The sequence below is a fragment of the Pristis pectinata genome, chromosome 4 (genome assembly GCF_009764475.1).
Source record: "Pristis pectinata isolate sPriPec2 chromosome 4, sPriPec2.1.pri, whole genome shotgun sequence".
NCBI lineage: Eukaryota > Metazoa > Chordata > Chondrichthyes > Rhinopristiformes > Pristidae > Pristis > Pristis pectinata.
The window spans coordinates 86,252,661-86,266,330 of record NC_067408.1 but is presented as its reverse complement, the minus strand read 5'-3'; the positions used below and the strand labels follow the sequence as shown (position 1 = coordinate 86,266,330).

The 13,670-nt window shown below is 38.7% G+C and overlaps 1 protein-coding gene across 1 annotated transcript in view; it reads right to left on the bottom strand.

Annotated features, from left to right (window-relative positions):
• The window catches only part of epha6 (eph receptor A6), a 477,923-nt gene that overhangs the window by 19,665 nt on the left and 444,588 nt on the right, over positions 1 to 13,670 (bottom strand). Inside the window, exons 11-13 of the mRNA XM_052015332.1 lie at positions 10,109 to 10,294; positions 5,508 to 5,569; positions 2,744 to 2,953 (exon numbers count right to left, since the gene is read on the bottom strand). Coding sequence (XP_051871292.1) covers positions 2,744 to 2,953; positions 5,508 to 5,569; positions 10,109 to 10,294 — 458 coding nt within the window. The remainder of the gene's footprint in view (positions 1 to 2,743; positions 2,954 to 5,507; positions 5,570 to 10,108; positions 10,295 to 13,670) is intronic.

Genomic DNA, 13,670 nt, shown 5'->3' with positions numbered 1-13,670 from the left:
TGGGAACTGGGTTTCTCAAGGAAATAAATATCTTAAAAACTCTTGGATAAAAGATAGTTGTGCACTCAGATGCATTAACCCAGAACCAAGTAAATATGGTCATTTTTAATTGATTTACCATAAAAATATAGTGTTCAATAGAGTAATTCTGTTGTGATGATTTTCGTGAATGGAATGAAGCGAGGCTTCCTTACCATCACACACTGCAGAATTTATGAATGTTACTTCCAATATTGCAACTTTATTGCTCAGATGACAGTGGGAATAAAGAATTAATGTTGTTTTATCTAATCTGCACTTGGGCAAGTAAAAATCTTGCTACAGTAAATGTTTCATTATTTTTGATTATGGTAAAATGGAGTGTAAAAGTTGTGGTGAAGTGAATCCCCCAAACGGATGGACCTTCTGTTCTTCCTGACTCACTTACGGTGACTGTCATATTACATCAACGTGTTACATCTGCCCCTGTAGAATTTATAACTTAGTAAATGGTGACATAGAGCACATGAGTCTGAATGTACAGCTGTAGTCTATTGTATTAAATTTTAAGACAATGTGCCATGCATGGAAGAAAGGCACCAAAGTGTTAACTGCTGTTGTTTTTCATTAATAATAAAGGTATGTTGAGTATATTACATGAGGAACAGTGTCCAGAAAAGAGTACATTTACTTGTATGATGTAGAGTTAAATAAAGTCCTAGTCTTCTTTCTTTGTGAGTTCTCAGAACCTGAAATCCTTTGTATTGCAGTGATTCATGCACCAGATTGAAAAGTACAAGTTCAGGAAATGAATCAGAGCATGGGGCTGCCAAATCTCACTTTGATTTAGCTGAATTTTCTCCTCAAAGATTTCTCAAAGGAGTTTAACAGTGGTTGAAATTAACTGCTGGAACTGATACAATCCTAGAGTCCAATGTGTGTTTAGATATCATGATATCATGGTGTACATTGCCCTAAATATATACCTTTCAATGTGGACCTGAGCAGTAAGCTTGCAGATTTGTACTGGTTGATAGATGTAATGAGCTGGTCAAATCATAATCCCAGCCACTGGATGTTCCAATTCCCCCGGAATTGAGGTTACCTTTCATATGTCCCATCAAGTATAACAATTACCTGAAAGCATTGCAAGAATACCTTCTTTACATAGACTGCCAGATCCCAAGATGTTGGCTCACTGTTTGCTTTGTAAGAGTAAGTTGGGATGCTCAAAAAATGTTGTCTGTGCCAGCAATATCATTTCCCAAGAATATATATATTTTTTAAAGTTGCACTTTACCACGATACAGGTACATGCCTGCACATTTGAATTGTTTTTCATGCTTAAGAAGAAACCAAATGTCCAATGTTAACTGAATGTAAACTCTTTTATTTCTTCAGGTGATATAACACGGTCCAGTATCTCTTGTCAATTATGAGGGCTAAAGGGATGCAGAAAACATCAGAAAAAGTGAACTGAGGCAATGATGTATGGATTCTGTACACATAACACCACTGATAATCTTGATTCACTGCTAATCATTTAGATTGGACTTGAGTTGGGCCCATAACCCAGAGGTCGAAGGATCGAAACCATCCTCCACTATTCTTCAGCTGAACATTTGAGGCAGGCATGGTAGTGTAGCGGTTAGCATAACGCTATTACAGTGCCAGCGACCTGGGTTCAATTCTGGCCACTGTCTGTAAGGAGTTTGTACGTTCTCCCTGTGTCTGCGTGGGTTTCCTCTGGGTGCTCTGGTTTCCTCCCACATTCCAAAGATGTACGGTTAGGAAGTTGTGGGCATGCTATGTTGGTGCTGGAAGCGGGCTGCCCCCAGAACACTCTACGCAAAAAGTGCATTTTGCTGCATGTTTCGATGTACATGTTACTAATAAAGATATCTTATCTTAAATTGCAAGTTATGTTTTGTCATATCCCAGTGGCTATTTCCTTCACCCAAGATGTAAAGGTACATAATCCCTTCTCATTTTACTGGCCTTCCTGGAAAATCCCTAATCCCTGGCATGCACGTCTACTTCCTCAAAGTTATATCCGTCATCAATATGTGGCAAAGTTGCAGCAGTCAATCATTCAGATGGGTACTTAGGGAGCAGTATGTATACTTTTTATACTGTATTCGATTCCTGTCACTGGAATTTGCATCCAGTAAAATGCCAGCATTTGTCCTGAGATAGCAATGCCTGTAGAAACATTATCTGGCAGATTTTGGCACACTGACACAATTGTAAATGGTCCTGTTCTCTGCACTGATGCTGCTGATCAGTCTCTGTCTGGTGTTCCAGTCTATGACTAAACATCAGAGTCGGACTATTCATCACAATTACTGTGAATGGCAGAGCATGGAACAAATGTACAGATGTTGTGTCGCACAGACAACAGTACAACCATGTGCATCTGGAGTTGGTGGCATATCTATTGAATTGGATGTACTCCAAAGATTAACCGAGCTGGAGACTATTGCACTCCTCATTCCTGCTGATGAACACGTGTAATATCTTATTTGAAAGATCTATTTGGAGATTTCCACATAACATAGAAAAAATTAAAATGAACTATCAGCACCTGGACAGATGAAAGCATTTGCATATCTAAATATATTTTGGGTGTAGAATTCAGTGGCATTAAGCCATATTCCTTAAAATCCTTTGGTCAAATGCACATTATAATAATTAAGCACTTGGACTGTACTCATTCAAACTCAATGAAATGATTATCATTCCTTACTGATGATATTTGACTTACAGTTGTTGTATATGCAGCTTCAGGGTCATCTTCTAGCACTCTCGAAAGCCCAAAGTCTGATACTTTGCAGACAAGGTTACTATTGACAAGTATGTTGCGAGCTGCCAAGTCTCGGTGTACATATCCCATGTCAGACAGGTATTTCATGCCAGATGCTATTCCACGAAGCATGCCCACTAGTTGGATGACTGTGAAATGTCCATCATGTTTCTAAGAGCACAAGAGTTTAGAAAGCCACATTAAATACAGAAACAATTTATGCTACTATATGACAGCTGTCACCATGAATGAATGTGAAATAATTTTGCTCTAGTCTTTCTTACATTGTACAATAATTAAAAAAATATTCCTGTACAAAGTATAATGGTTCTATGTTAAATGTAATGCTCAAGTTCCATAAACAACTCAATATGTTTTGTTTCCACCATTAAATCAGCCTAAACTATTTTTGGAGTTCATAAATACTCTGCCATGGAATTTTTACATTTATTTGCCTAAGTATCTTGATACTATGTTACTTCTTGATCCATATCTTAATGTTATATTTTCCTCAATACCTTTTAAGCTATTTTATGAACCCTGTCTTCAATTAGTTTGATTAACTCAATGCAATGTCAAAGATTTGGCTGCCAAACTGGAATTGATAAAAGTCTACCATAATGTTCCAAATATTTAATGCTATTTAAATATTTTAAGTAACAATGCTATTAAACATATCTGAATTTTAAAACTGCTACATTTTGGTCAGATAAAGTTATCAAGGCATATGTTGAGCAAATAGACTGAGGAAAGACCAGCCTAGATCTAATATAATGCAAGAACAAGCTATGGAAAAGAAATAGCTTATTGCAATTCATATGGAACTGGTCTGCTGAGTCTGTTTCTTGGACCCATTCTTCCAAACACAGGCCTGGATGTTAACATGGACTGGTTACATTGTATGGGGTGGTGGTGGTGGTGGGAGTGTCCCCCAAATGCTTTACACAGTATAAGATGGGTATCTGCCACGTGCTGTAGTATCTTTTATTAGTGACAGGTTCCCAGGCTGAAGTCAGTCTGGCTGACAAGCTTTCTTCCTAAGGTGAATTCCACAGCAAACTGTGGTGGGAATGAAGGATGAAGCACTGGATACTTTTTTAGGTGGGGTCAAGGGGGGTAAGTGTGAGGGAATCTGATTGGGTGGGCCATAGATTAAGTGGGGATAGGCCTGGAGGAAGAACAATTGTCCTCCTTGTCCAAAAGTAGTGTTGCATAACTTCTCCCCTAAGTTGTTCTTGCCTCTCACAAGCTGCCATGTTTTCCATCATCAGGGTTAAACCGACATGGCAGGTAAAATCAGAGGCTAACAATCTTATCAAAATATGAAATGGGCCAAGCTGTGTTCTGAAAGTGGGTTGACTGCCCACCATTTGTCATGCCTCTGGTAGATTAATTTGGTAATTGTAAATTGCCCCAAGTGTAGGTAGCTGCCAGGAGATTTGGGGGGTTGGGGGGGGGGTGGAGTTGAAGGGCATGTGAGAGAGGCTTCAAGGAAACAAGTGGGAGAATGGGGATGATAAGAATGGTTAGAGCTGCCATAGACTTTATGGGCCAAATGGCCTTCTCTAATGTCCTAAGAAAACAGAGAATATGAGAAATAAACTGCAAACTAGATGGTTTTAGGGTCAGGGTTCAGATTTGTAAAATTTAATATCTGTCTTGATCCCAACCCAAAGATTTTTAGCTTCTTAAATTCATCAAATTTTGTTTCCAGCAGTCATCTTGCAAAAATAACTTCCAGCCTTCCCTCTGCTTCGTGTTGACTCTCTTCCTCCTCTACATTCCTCCCCTCTCAACTCCACATCCCCTCTGTTCATGATTTGCACGATTTCCTCTTTCCCTTTGCCCAGTTTGGAAGCCTGCCTTGACACATTATTACTGTAATTGGAGTTTTCATCTTGGCTCAAATCCTCACAAAGCCACAGTCAGTGCACTTTTTGTCAGACTCTACGATGTGCTGTTATTTTGCTGCTCACATTGCTCAAAAAGCGGGCCTTGTCATTGGAAGTACTTAGAGAAAATTTGGGCATGCTGTGCTCAATATTTGTGACAATGAAATGAATGATCCCTAAACTGGGAGCAATGTGTGCACCTGAACCTGGGAGATGTCCCTTGACGAATGAAGCATTCAGTGGGTTGTTGAATCCCAATAAATCTGCAGCAGGGCAAACAGTTTTGATGAAATTTTTGTGCTTTTATTCTTAGATTTTACTTGAAGTAAAAATGAAAACAACCATAATTAGAAACATTCCCCAGCTCACAGAGAAAATGAATTGTCCTCTGAGGTAGTAGGGTTAATCTTACAAGACAGGGGAATTGATAGTGAGGTTCCCAGCTGGTAATAAGGATTTGTAGTATCACTCCTAACACACCAGGCACAGTCCTTTATTTCACCTATGGCTGTATTCATATACCCATATGCATGTGGAAGTATTAAATTAATATGTTAATTTGAATACCAGTTCCCTATGGTCCATTAACTGTAACATTAACAGCCACCAAGTCTCAATAACTGCATCTGAAAACTAGATCTTCTTTCGTTATGACATCGATAATAAAAATAGGTGGAAGAACCTCCTGGGGAAAACACAATATTGTGCACTTGACACCACATATAATTCCAAATTAAAACTTGTTTGCAACAAATAATTTCAGATCTGTTCTGAGTACAGAAATAGTTTATATATTAAAATTATACTGTACTTTAATCTGTTGGCTACCTCACCCTCAGAAATGAGTCCAGGGATCCATTTTCCATATATTCAACGACTATCATTACTGGCCGACCTGTTGGTGAAGCAAAAAGAACAATCTAAACATGACAAAAGATGCATATTCTTTGGCTCCAGTGCAGGATTGAGAGTTTATTTGTAGTTTGTATTGCAATTGTAGATTCACTTGTACAAATCTCTGTTTTGATTATTAGGGAATGATAAACATAGTCATACATTTGAGCATTAATAACAGATATAATGAGAGCAGGAGAATATAAGCACACTGCAGACACTCAGACGAGACCCTCCACAAATTTCAAGAGCCCTACCATTCCCTCTGTAATCTCTGAGCAGGCCATTTTTGACATTAATTTGTCTGCCTTAGACTCCTTTGGTGAGGTCTTCCTCTTTCTGAAGACTGCTATAACTCATCCCAGAGAGTGTGTTGACCTCTGCACGTGCTCTGTCCTGATTGAGTAGAATGAGGGAAACTCATAGCTGGAAGTTTCTATCCCATAGAAAATATGCTGGAAAATCTGGTGCAGGCAGGTCACTGTCATTTAACAATGTTTTTCTGCTTACTCTGTCCTGGGGTGACACTGGGATGTCATGGACTTTTTGGGACTTACAGGCCACATTATAACATTGGTCTCATCTCATTAGAATGAAAAGTCTGCACAATTCGTTCTCATTTCAACCATACATAGGGTTTAGGGATAATGAGACAAAATGCATGCAGCAAGTAATTTGGATTCAATGGATGCAACAAATGTAACCACCTTTAATGTGATTTGCAAAAATCTAAAGGGTGAGAGTGATAGAGAAAAGCACTATTCTACTCTCAAGCTAAATGCTCATCTGGCAATTTATATTCAAACCACAACTAAGAATGTAAGAATATACTGTATAGTATTGAATGGGCTGCTGTGGCAATGCTGCAGCTGCATTCTTCAGCCTGTATCATGCTTTTTTACATAAATAGAACTTTACATTTTAAAATTCACAGCCAGCTCTTAACTGTGTTTAGAAAGACACTTGCCTGGATATTGATGTTCAACATGTGTCATGTGTAGTGTTAGCAACCAATCAAGTGACCTATAGGAAATTGGTGAAAATTTGTTAGGGTGCTTTTCACCCTGAATTATGTGGTAAAACTTCATCTGTGCCATTCCTAATGGCAACTAAGTCCCTGGACAATGCAAAGGTTTTATTTTCTTTCTCTGCCTTGTGCCCAGCCAAACCTGAGCACACAGCGGAGGCAATCTGCCCCATAGAGTTATCATAAAATGACAGTGTCCTTTACTGCAGTGACAAAGCAAGCCATGAAAGAACTGGGAAAACACAAGCAAATACCCAATTGGCACTGAATCCTAGATTAATGATTTTGAAAGGCAATTCAATAATCTGTTAATATGTTTAATTCATTCTTTTAACAAAAGGACATGTAGTGTTAATTAGCCCCCGCTATGATATGAATTAATGAGTAGGTGCTGTTTGGTTTAATGGTTTGGCTTGTCATAATTCTGGATGAACTCACTTCATTTGGTGCCAGAATCAGAGAAGAAAATACACCAGATTAATGCATATGTATGACTAATGCACTCAATATATCAATGTCACATCTTAGAAAATCTTAATGCTCATGCTGGCTTCCAGTTCAGAGTTGGCATAGTCCTAATAGTCCCTTTATTATCAGGAAGAGAACATGTTGTTCCCTTGTTTTGCTCATGATTTGAGTATAAAAGGAAACAATTTTTTGATTCACAAGTTTCAGTGTGTTGGCACTATCAAATTCAGACCCAGAGTCTGTACCAGTCAATCTTAATTTCCCACAATTGTATTCTAAAAACAGCGATAACTTGCTACAAATTAGAAAGCACAAAACATTTATCAATACAAGAACATAAGAAACAGGAAATTGGCCTTAGAGCCTCTTGAGCCTACTCTACTCTTCACTATTGTGACTGATCCGCAACCTCAAATGTACTTTTGCCAATCCCCATATCCCTTAATCAGTGGAGTTCTAACATCTATTGATCTCAGCTTGGAACATACTCAACAACTGAGCATCCACAACCCTCTAGGGTAGAGAATCTCCTCAGCTCAGTACTAAGTGGCTGACCCCTTATCCTGAGGATGTGCCCCTAATTCAAGACTTTGCTGCCAGGGGATTTAGCCTCCTGGCATCAACCCTGCATGTCCCCTGCAGAATAATGTGTGCTTCAATGAAACCATTGCTCATTCTTCTAAACTCTGAATTATTCTGCCCTCATCGGACCTTACCCCAGGAATTAGTTTAGTGAATCTTGAGTGAACCAGATTAAAGTATTATTTTCAACTGAGTAGAAGATTGGAATATTAAACTACCTTCAAGGCTGTTTTACTGTTTTAAAGATGCTTAATTTTTGAGTGGCAAAATGCTGTCACAGTTTTATCAATGAGTAATGATATCTGCTGTTTAAGATCTCCAGAGCACAACCATTTTAGTTGACATGTCTGTTGTGTAGAACTGAAGGGGAGGAGCTATAACAGAGCAGTGGGGAAAGGTGTAAGCCATCTCAAAGGGTAATAAGAAGTGTGAGGAAGAGCAAGCGATGGCCTTAGCTAAAGTGAGAGAATGAGGAGACACAGAGGAGAAGTGTGGAGGTGAAACAGCACTGGTAGAGAATAAATTGTTGCCTTGAAATGTGATCACAGAATGCAATGTGCTTATACACTATGTGATGAAATTTTTAGTAAAGCCCCATTGCATGATGCGCCAGGAGTGCAGTTAGGATTCTTGAACTGATGCACAAACACACAAAATTGCCGGCCATACTCAGTACTGTCAAGCAGTGTACAATGCTTGTTTAGAAAATGCTTGGACTAATTGCTATAACACATACAAGGTGCAGGAACAGCGTGGACCTTGAAGAATGACGGTGATCTTAAGTAAATGACTGAGGCCTGCCTCACCATTAAAGGGCCTGATCATACCTGGGCTACTGGAGGGGAATCCAAGCCTTTCACCTTCCTCCACCTGGAGCCCTTTTAAGTTTTCAGGGTGGTGATCAACTTCTTCTCTACCCCACAGCCCTGCTGACATCCTCTTGCTCTCCTGGTCATCTCCTCAATTATGTCACCCTTGGATTCTCTCCCTACACAATCTGTTCTTGCCAGTCGATTATCTTCTCCACCCATTTGAATATCCAACACATTTCCTCTGTCATTCTCCGATGGGAGGTCCCAGTGCATGCCTGCACCTTAAATACCTATTCTACTGCACACCATTCTTGTGAAGTCTTGCACACAGTATGATACAGAAACCTAGGGCCCTTGTTCCCTGCACAGCTCTGCCACAAGTCCTCTTTTCAAGTCCATTACAACTTCTAGGACTCTTACTGTTGGACAAAGCGAGAACAGCAAATAAGAGATAAAAGTAAAGTAAAAAAAAATAGAAGACGCAAGTGTGGATTCAGTGCCCTGGGAGACCTGTTTCCATGCTCTACGATGCTATAACAAACTGCGGTAAGAACTACAAGACTTGATGCTGGCCGGACAATGGGCCACAGGCCCCACAGCTGCCAATGCATTTCTTGACTGCGGAGAGTATGGAATCAGAGGGTTGCTCCTGGTGACCTTTCTCCAATGGAATGTTTTTTACGTTGAGAGAAAAAAAGTTTTAGTTATGGGCTGCTGCTGATTCCAGAGTAGAACAGGCCTGTTACTTGTCCCCTTCATTAGAAACAAGTTCCATTAAGAGGTATTTCAGCAGGTTTTGAATCCTAATTAACAGTAGCAAGGGACCCAGGCTCCCAAAATGAGAGACTAACTAACTTAAGAATAGACTGAACATCTGGGCAGATTGGGTGGAGGCTGTATCATAGCTAAATTGGCCATTGGCATCCCTGTTCGACACAATAGAAATGGCACAATACCAATTTCCACTGATGTTTCATGGGACAAGTTCAACTCATTGAACTCCAATGTAAATCAAAAACAGTTGCACACAGTTGAAAGCTATTGTGCTTGTAATGCAGATACATATGTACACTGAAGATAATACCAAGAAAACCATATAAAATATGACATTTTAAAAGGGTAAATGATTACTTATAAACTCTTAGATAGGGGATAATTCATCTTAGGGAAACATTTTCTGATTTATGAAGACAAAACATACGTAAAAAGTCAAATTAAAATTTACTGTTTCCTGAATAACCTTGAGCCAGGCATATTCTGACCTCAGGTTCTGATCCTTATTCCAAATGTGAAAAACATTTTCACCTGAGAGTTATTTTAACCTCCAACCACTGGGTTGGACTAAAAAATAAAATGCCAAACTTGCTTCTGACCTGCCTCGTTCCCGGTTAATGCCTTAACAAGCTTATCATAGAATCTCTATTCCCAAAATCATCTCACTGCACCTGACCACCAGCTCGTCTGCCTCCTCCACCCACACAACACTTTTCCAACCCCTGCCCTGCTGCCAGTATTTGGGTTAAAATGATTAATTCTGGTCCAATAATCTGCTTAGCCCTCATATCCTTCATGGATACATATCATAACACTGTCACATTTCAACCTGTTGAAGTTTGGAGAAACGCACATAAATGTAAGAAAAGTATAATACTTTTTGTAACGACTCCCTCCAAACGAATGATGTTAGGGTGATCAAACTGGCCCATGATGCTTGCTTCTCTGAGAAAATCCTTCCGTTGTCTGTCCATGTAACCTCCTTTTAAGGTCTTAATAGCCACGGGAATCTCCCTTTTCCCTGGTGTCTTTAGCCGACCACTGCAGACTTCTCCAAATTCCCCTGAAAATGCACATCATTAGAACAAGCGACTCAGGAAGCTTCGTAAATAAAAGTGCAAAATCATCAAGTGTAAGTAAATTAATAAGGTCATCATTTTAATTAGCATGTCTAAAATACTCTGTGAAAGGTGGTTAACTGCTTTATTGAGTTGATGTAATATTCTTGCTGTAATCTACAAATAGATAGGATTCAGTTGCATAATAGGATGGTCTGAGTACATTTCACTCCATTTCCTGACTACTTCCACAAATCAATGTATGCGTTATCCCACTACAAGAGCCCACCTATGTTAAATCTCATGTGTACCTGTGGGATGTATAATTTGCAGCTAATCTTCTGCTCATGAAAGATTATTAATGACTTGTTATGCCTGTTCTATATATTCTATGCATTCCAGGCAGCAGGGAATCTTTGGACATTACTAAGCACATTCCTCTTGATGAACATATTGAAAATTTAAATTATTTTTGTTCAGTCAGTTCAACGTTCAATTGCAATTACTCTAATGTTGCAATATTATCTAAACTTTTGGAGATGGAAATAAGGTTTACATCAAAACCAGTGCACTGGTTACAGTTGGCTGGAAATGGAAACTTGCATACACCAAAGGGTACAGCTTCCTTACAGAACATTTAAGATCACCTTGACTTATAAATGAAAGTTGATACCATCACACACTTGGAAGTTAGCTCCCAATACACAATAAAGTCAGCTCATGAAATATGAAGATGTGAGATTTCCCTGAATATAAATAAATACTTGACCACTACTAGTTTATTTTAGTCAAAAAAAAGATATTGCTTAGAAATTCATTCCTCATCACGAAGTGATGTATTATACATTGCTTCTGAAATCTATTTTCATTGACTTCAATGAAATGGCATTTTAGAAATAGAGCAGAACTCACGGCTGCTACTGTACAGTGCATTTAGCATTACTGACTGGAGGTGATTTTTTTTAAGCAGGGCACTTTAAAATATCAAGGCCCAGAGCTGGTAAAGTCTGTTGGTTATTGTGACTGAGCTTCTGCATGATTGGTCAAATTCATCAGTCAATGAGCAGCCTTTTCCAGTCCTCTAGGTTTAGACAAAATTGGATTGATGCACAGGCATGAAGTAAACTGCTAGGGGTTTCATGAGCTGGATCAAAGGATCTTGCAGGTTGTTTCCCCAGCGCTCAGTCCCAACATAAAGCCTTAAGACAGTGGATGTGCAAAATTGAAAGACTTATCTCATGTTAATCAAAGTAATGGCAGAGTGGGTTACCACAATGTCTTTGAAATCCAGGAACTAGGGATCAAATTCAACTGAAACAAATGGAACAAGTGTCTCCACTAGCTGCCAACTGTTTATAGAATGTATTCAGAAAGTGATTTGGTGAATGTGGACCACTAACAATGAGATTTGATATCTGGTACTTTGCTGATATCATATTTCTACTACAATGTTATGAAAGAACAGAAGGAGTTCTATTCTGTACCCACCCACACTTGTAGTTTGAGACATTTACTTTTGACAACAGGTGCTCAGAATGAAAAAGTATTGTCCTAACTCTAACATAAAATATCTTGACCATGAGGAAATATTTTCCATTGCAAGCAAAGTAGGGAATAATTTCGATTATGGAAATGAAATGTATAAGTGGGCATGATTTGGCTTTGGAATTGCAATCCTCAAAAATATCAAGATTAGACCACATCCTGAAACCCATTTGTTGACCCAAGACCTGACAGACTAAGAAATCAATGTGCAAACAAAGAGAAATATACCACTGTCCACTGGCATACTGTTCCACCAGACACCAGAACTGGACAAATGACACAGTAGCAATTTAGACTCTGAAAGATACAGAGGTTTTATTTTTAAACAATAGTCAGCAAAATGTGATAAAGCTAGAACTAAAGAACATTAAGCTCTGGGAATCAGATAAGTGATCTGAATGCTAACAATATTGTCCGAGTGATTCTCTCAAACCCTCAACCCAATAACTTTATCTTTACTTCCAAAAGAAAATTCCAGAAGTAACTTTTCTGTTCAGGAGGGGTTTTCGGAGTTGAAATGTGTGTTGAATACTCTAACTTGAAACTAGAATACTCTATATGGCATATTGGAAGTAGTTGCACAAAGAATCCCCACTGACTGTGTTATTACAGTCTTTTATTTAATCCACATTCTGAACTCTCCTTTATTAACAAAAGAATAACTGGTTGTGAGTGAATTAGCAACAGAGGTGCTGATCATTTTGGACTTTACATGTGATGTTTGCTTTCTTACAGTTTGTATAAAATGCTAAAAAAAACTCACCTAGAAATTCCTAGCAGGAGTGCAGTGTTAAACATGCTGCATAGTCACTTATTTGCAGTGTACTCTGCCTTCAATGGAACACATTTAGAAGGCAGATTAGAACAAGCTGATCCAGCTATGTAGTGTGTTTAACACTCCCGACTGGGGATGAATTGCCAGGAACCTTTATTTTAAATAATTGTTTATGTTTTCACTAATTGGCTGCTTTAATTGATACCATTATAAGTAGATTTAAATGAACATGGGACTGATGACTTTTTTTTACTGCTTTGCTTGGATGCATTAGGGAAGGACCACTTAGGACTGAGTTGAGGAGAAAACTGCAAACAAAGATTTCAAGAAAGGATCAACATATTAGTGATCTATATAAGTGCTGATATGCTAAGTTATTCTCATATTGCCTGTCTTAAGTGCTGTCTTACATCTGACAACACTTGCATCATCTGGAGGTCCCAAATGGATTGAGTTTGAAGGAAAACAATGTTCAAATTGCCAGACAAAGTGAGGGTGGAAATGTAGCCAATCTGGCCCTCATCCTGATGGCTACCTTTTTGTGTGAAAGTATCCTTAAGATAACAGATGGGCTAATTACAAATAACAGAGAGGAACTTGTAAAAAATCCAGTCACAAGGGATGAAGTATTAGAGAAACCCATGGGGCTAAAAGTGGACAAATTGCCAGGACCTGATGGCTTGCACTGAAAGGTTTTAAATGAAGTAGTGGCAGAGATAGTGGACCAATTAGTTAAAAGTTTTCAATACTTCTTGGCTTTCAGAAGGATACTAGAAGATTGGAAAACAGCCTATGTGACTCCATTTATCAAAAAGGGAGAAAGACAGGGAACTAAAGTTTGCAAGATGCAAGATAATCAGAGGAAATAACTAATCATGTAGAAAAGCTGAATATAATCAAACCAAGTCAACATGGTTTTATGAAAGGTAAATCGTGCTTAACAAATTTGTTTTGGAGAGGGAGAGTTGATAGAGGCGGACCTGTAGATGTAGTCTATTTAGATTTCGAAAAGCCATTTGATAAGGTGCCATATAAGAGGCTGGTGTACAAATTAAGAGCTC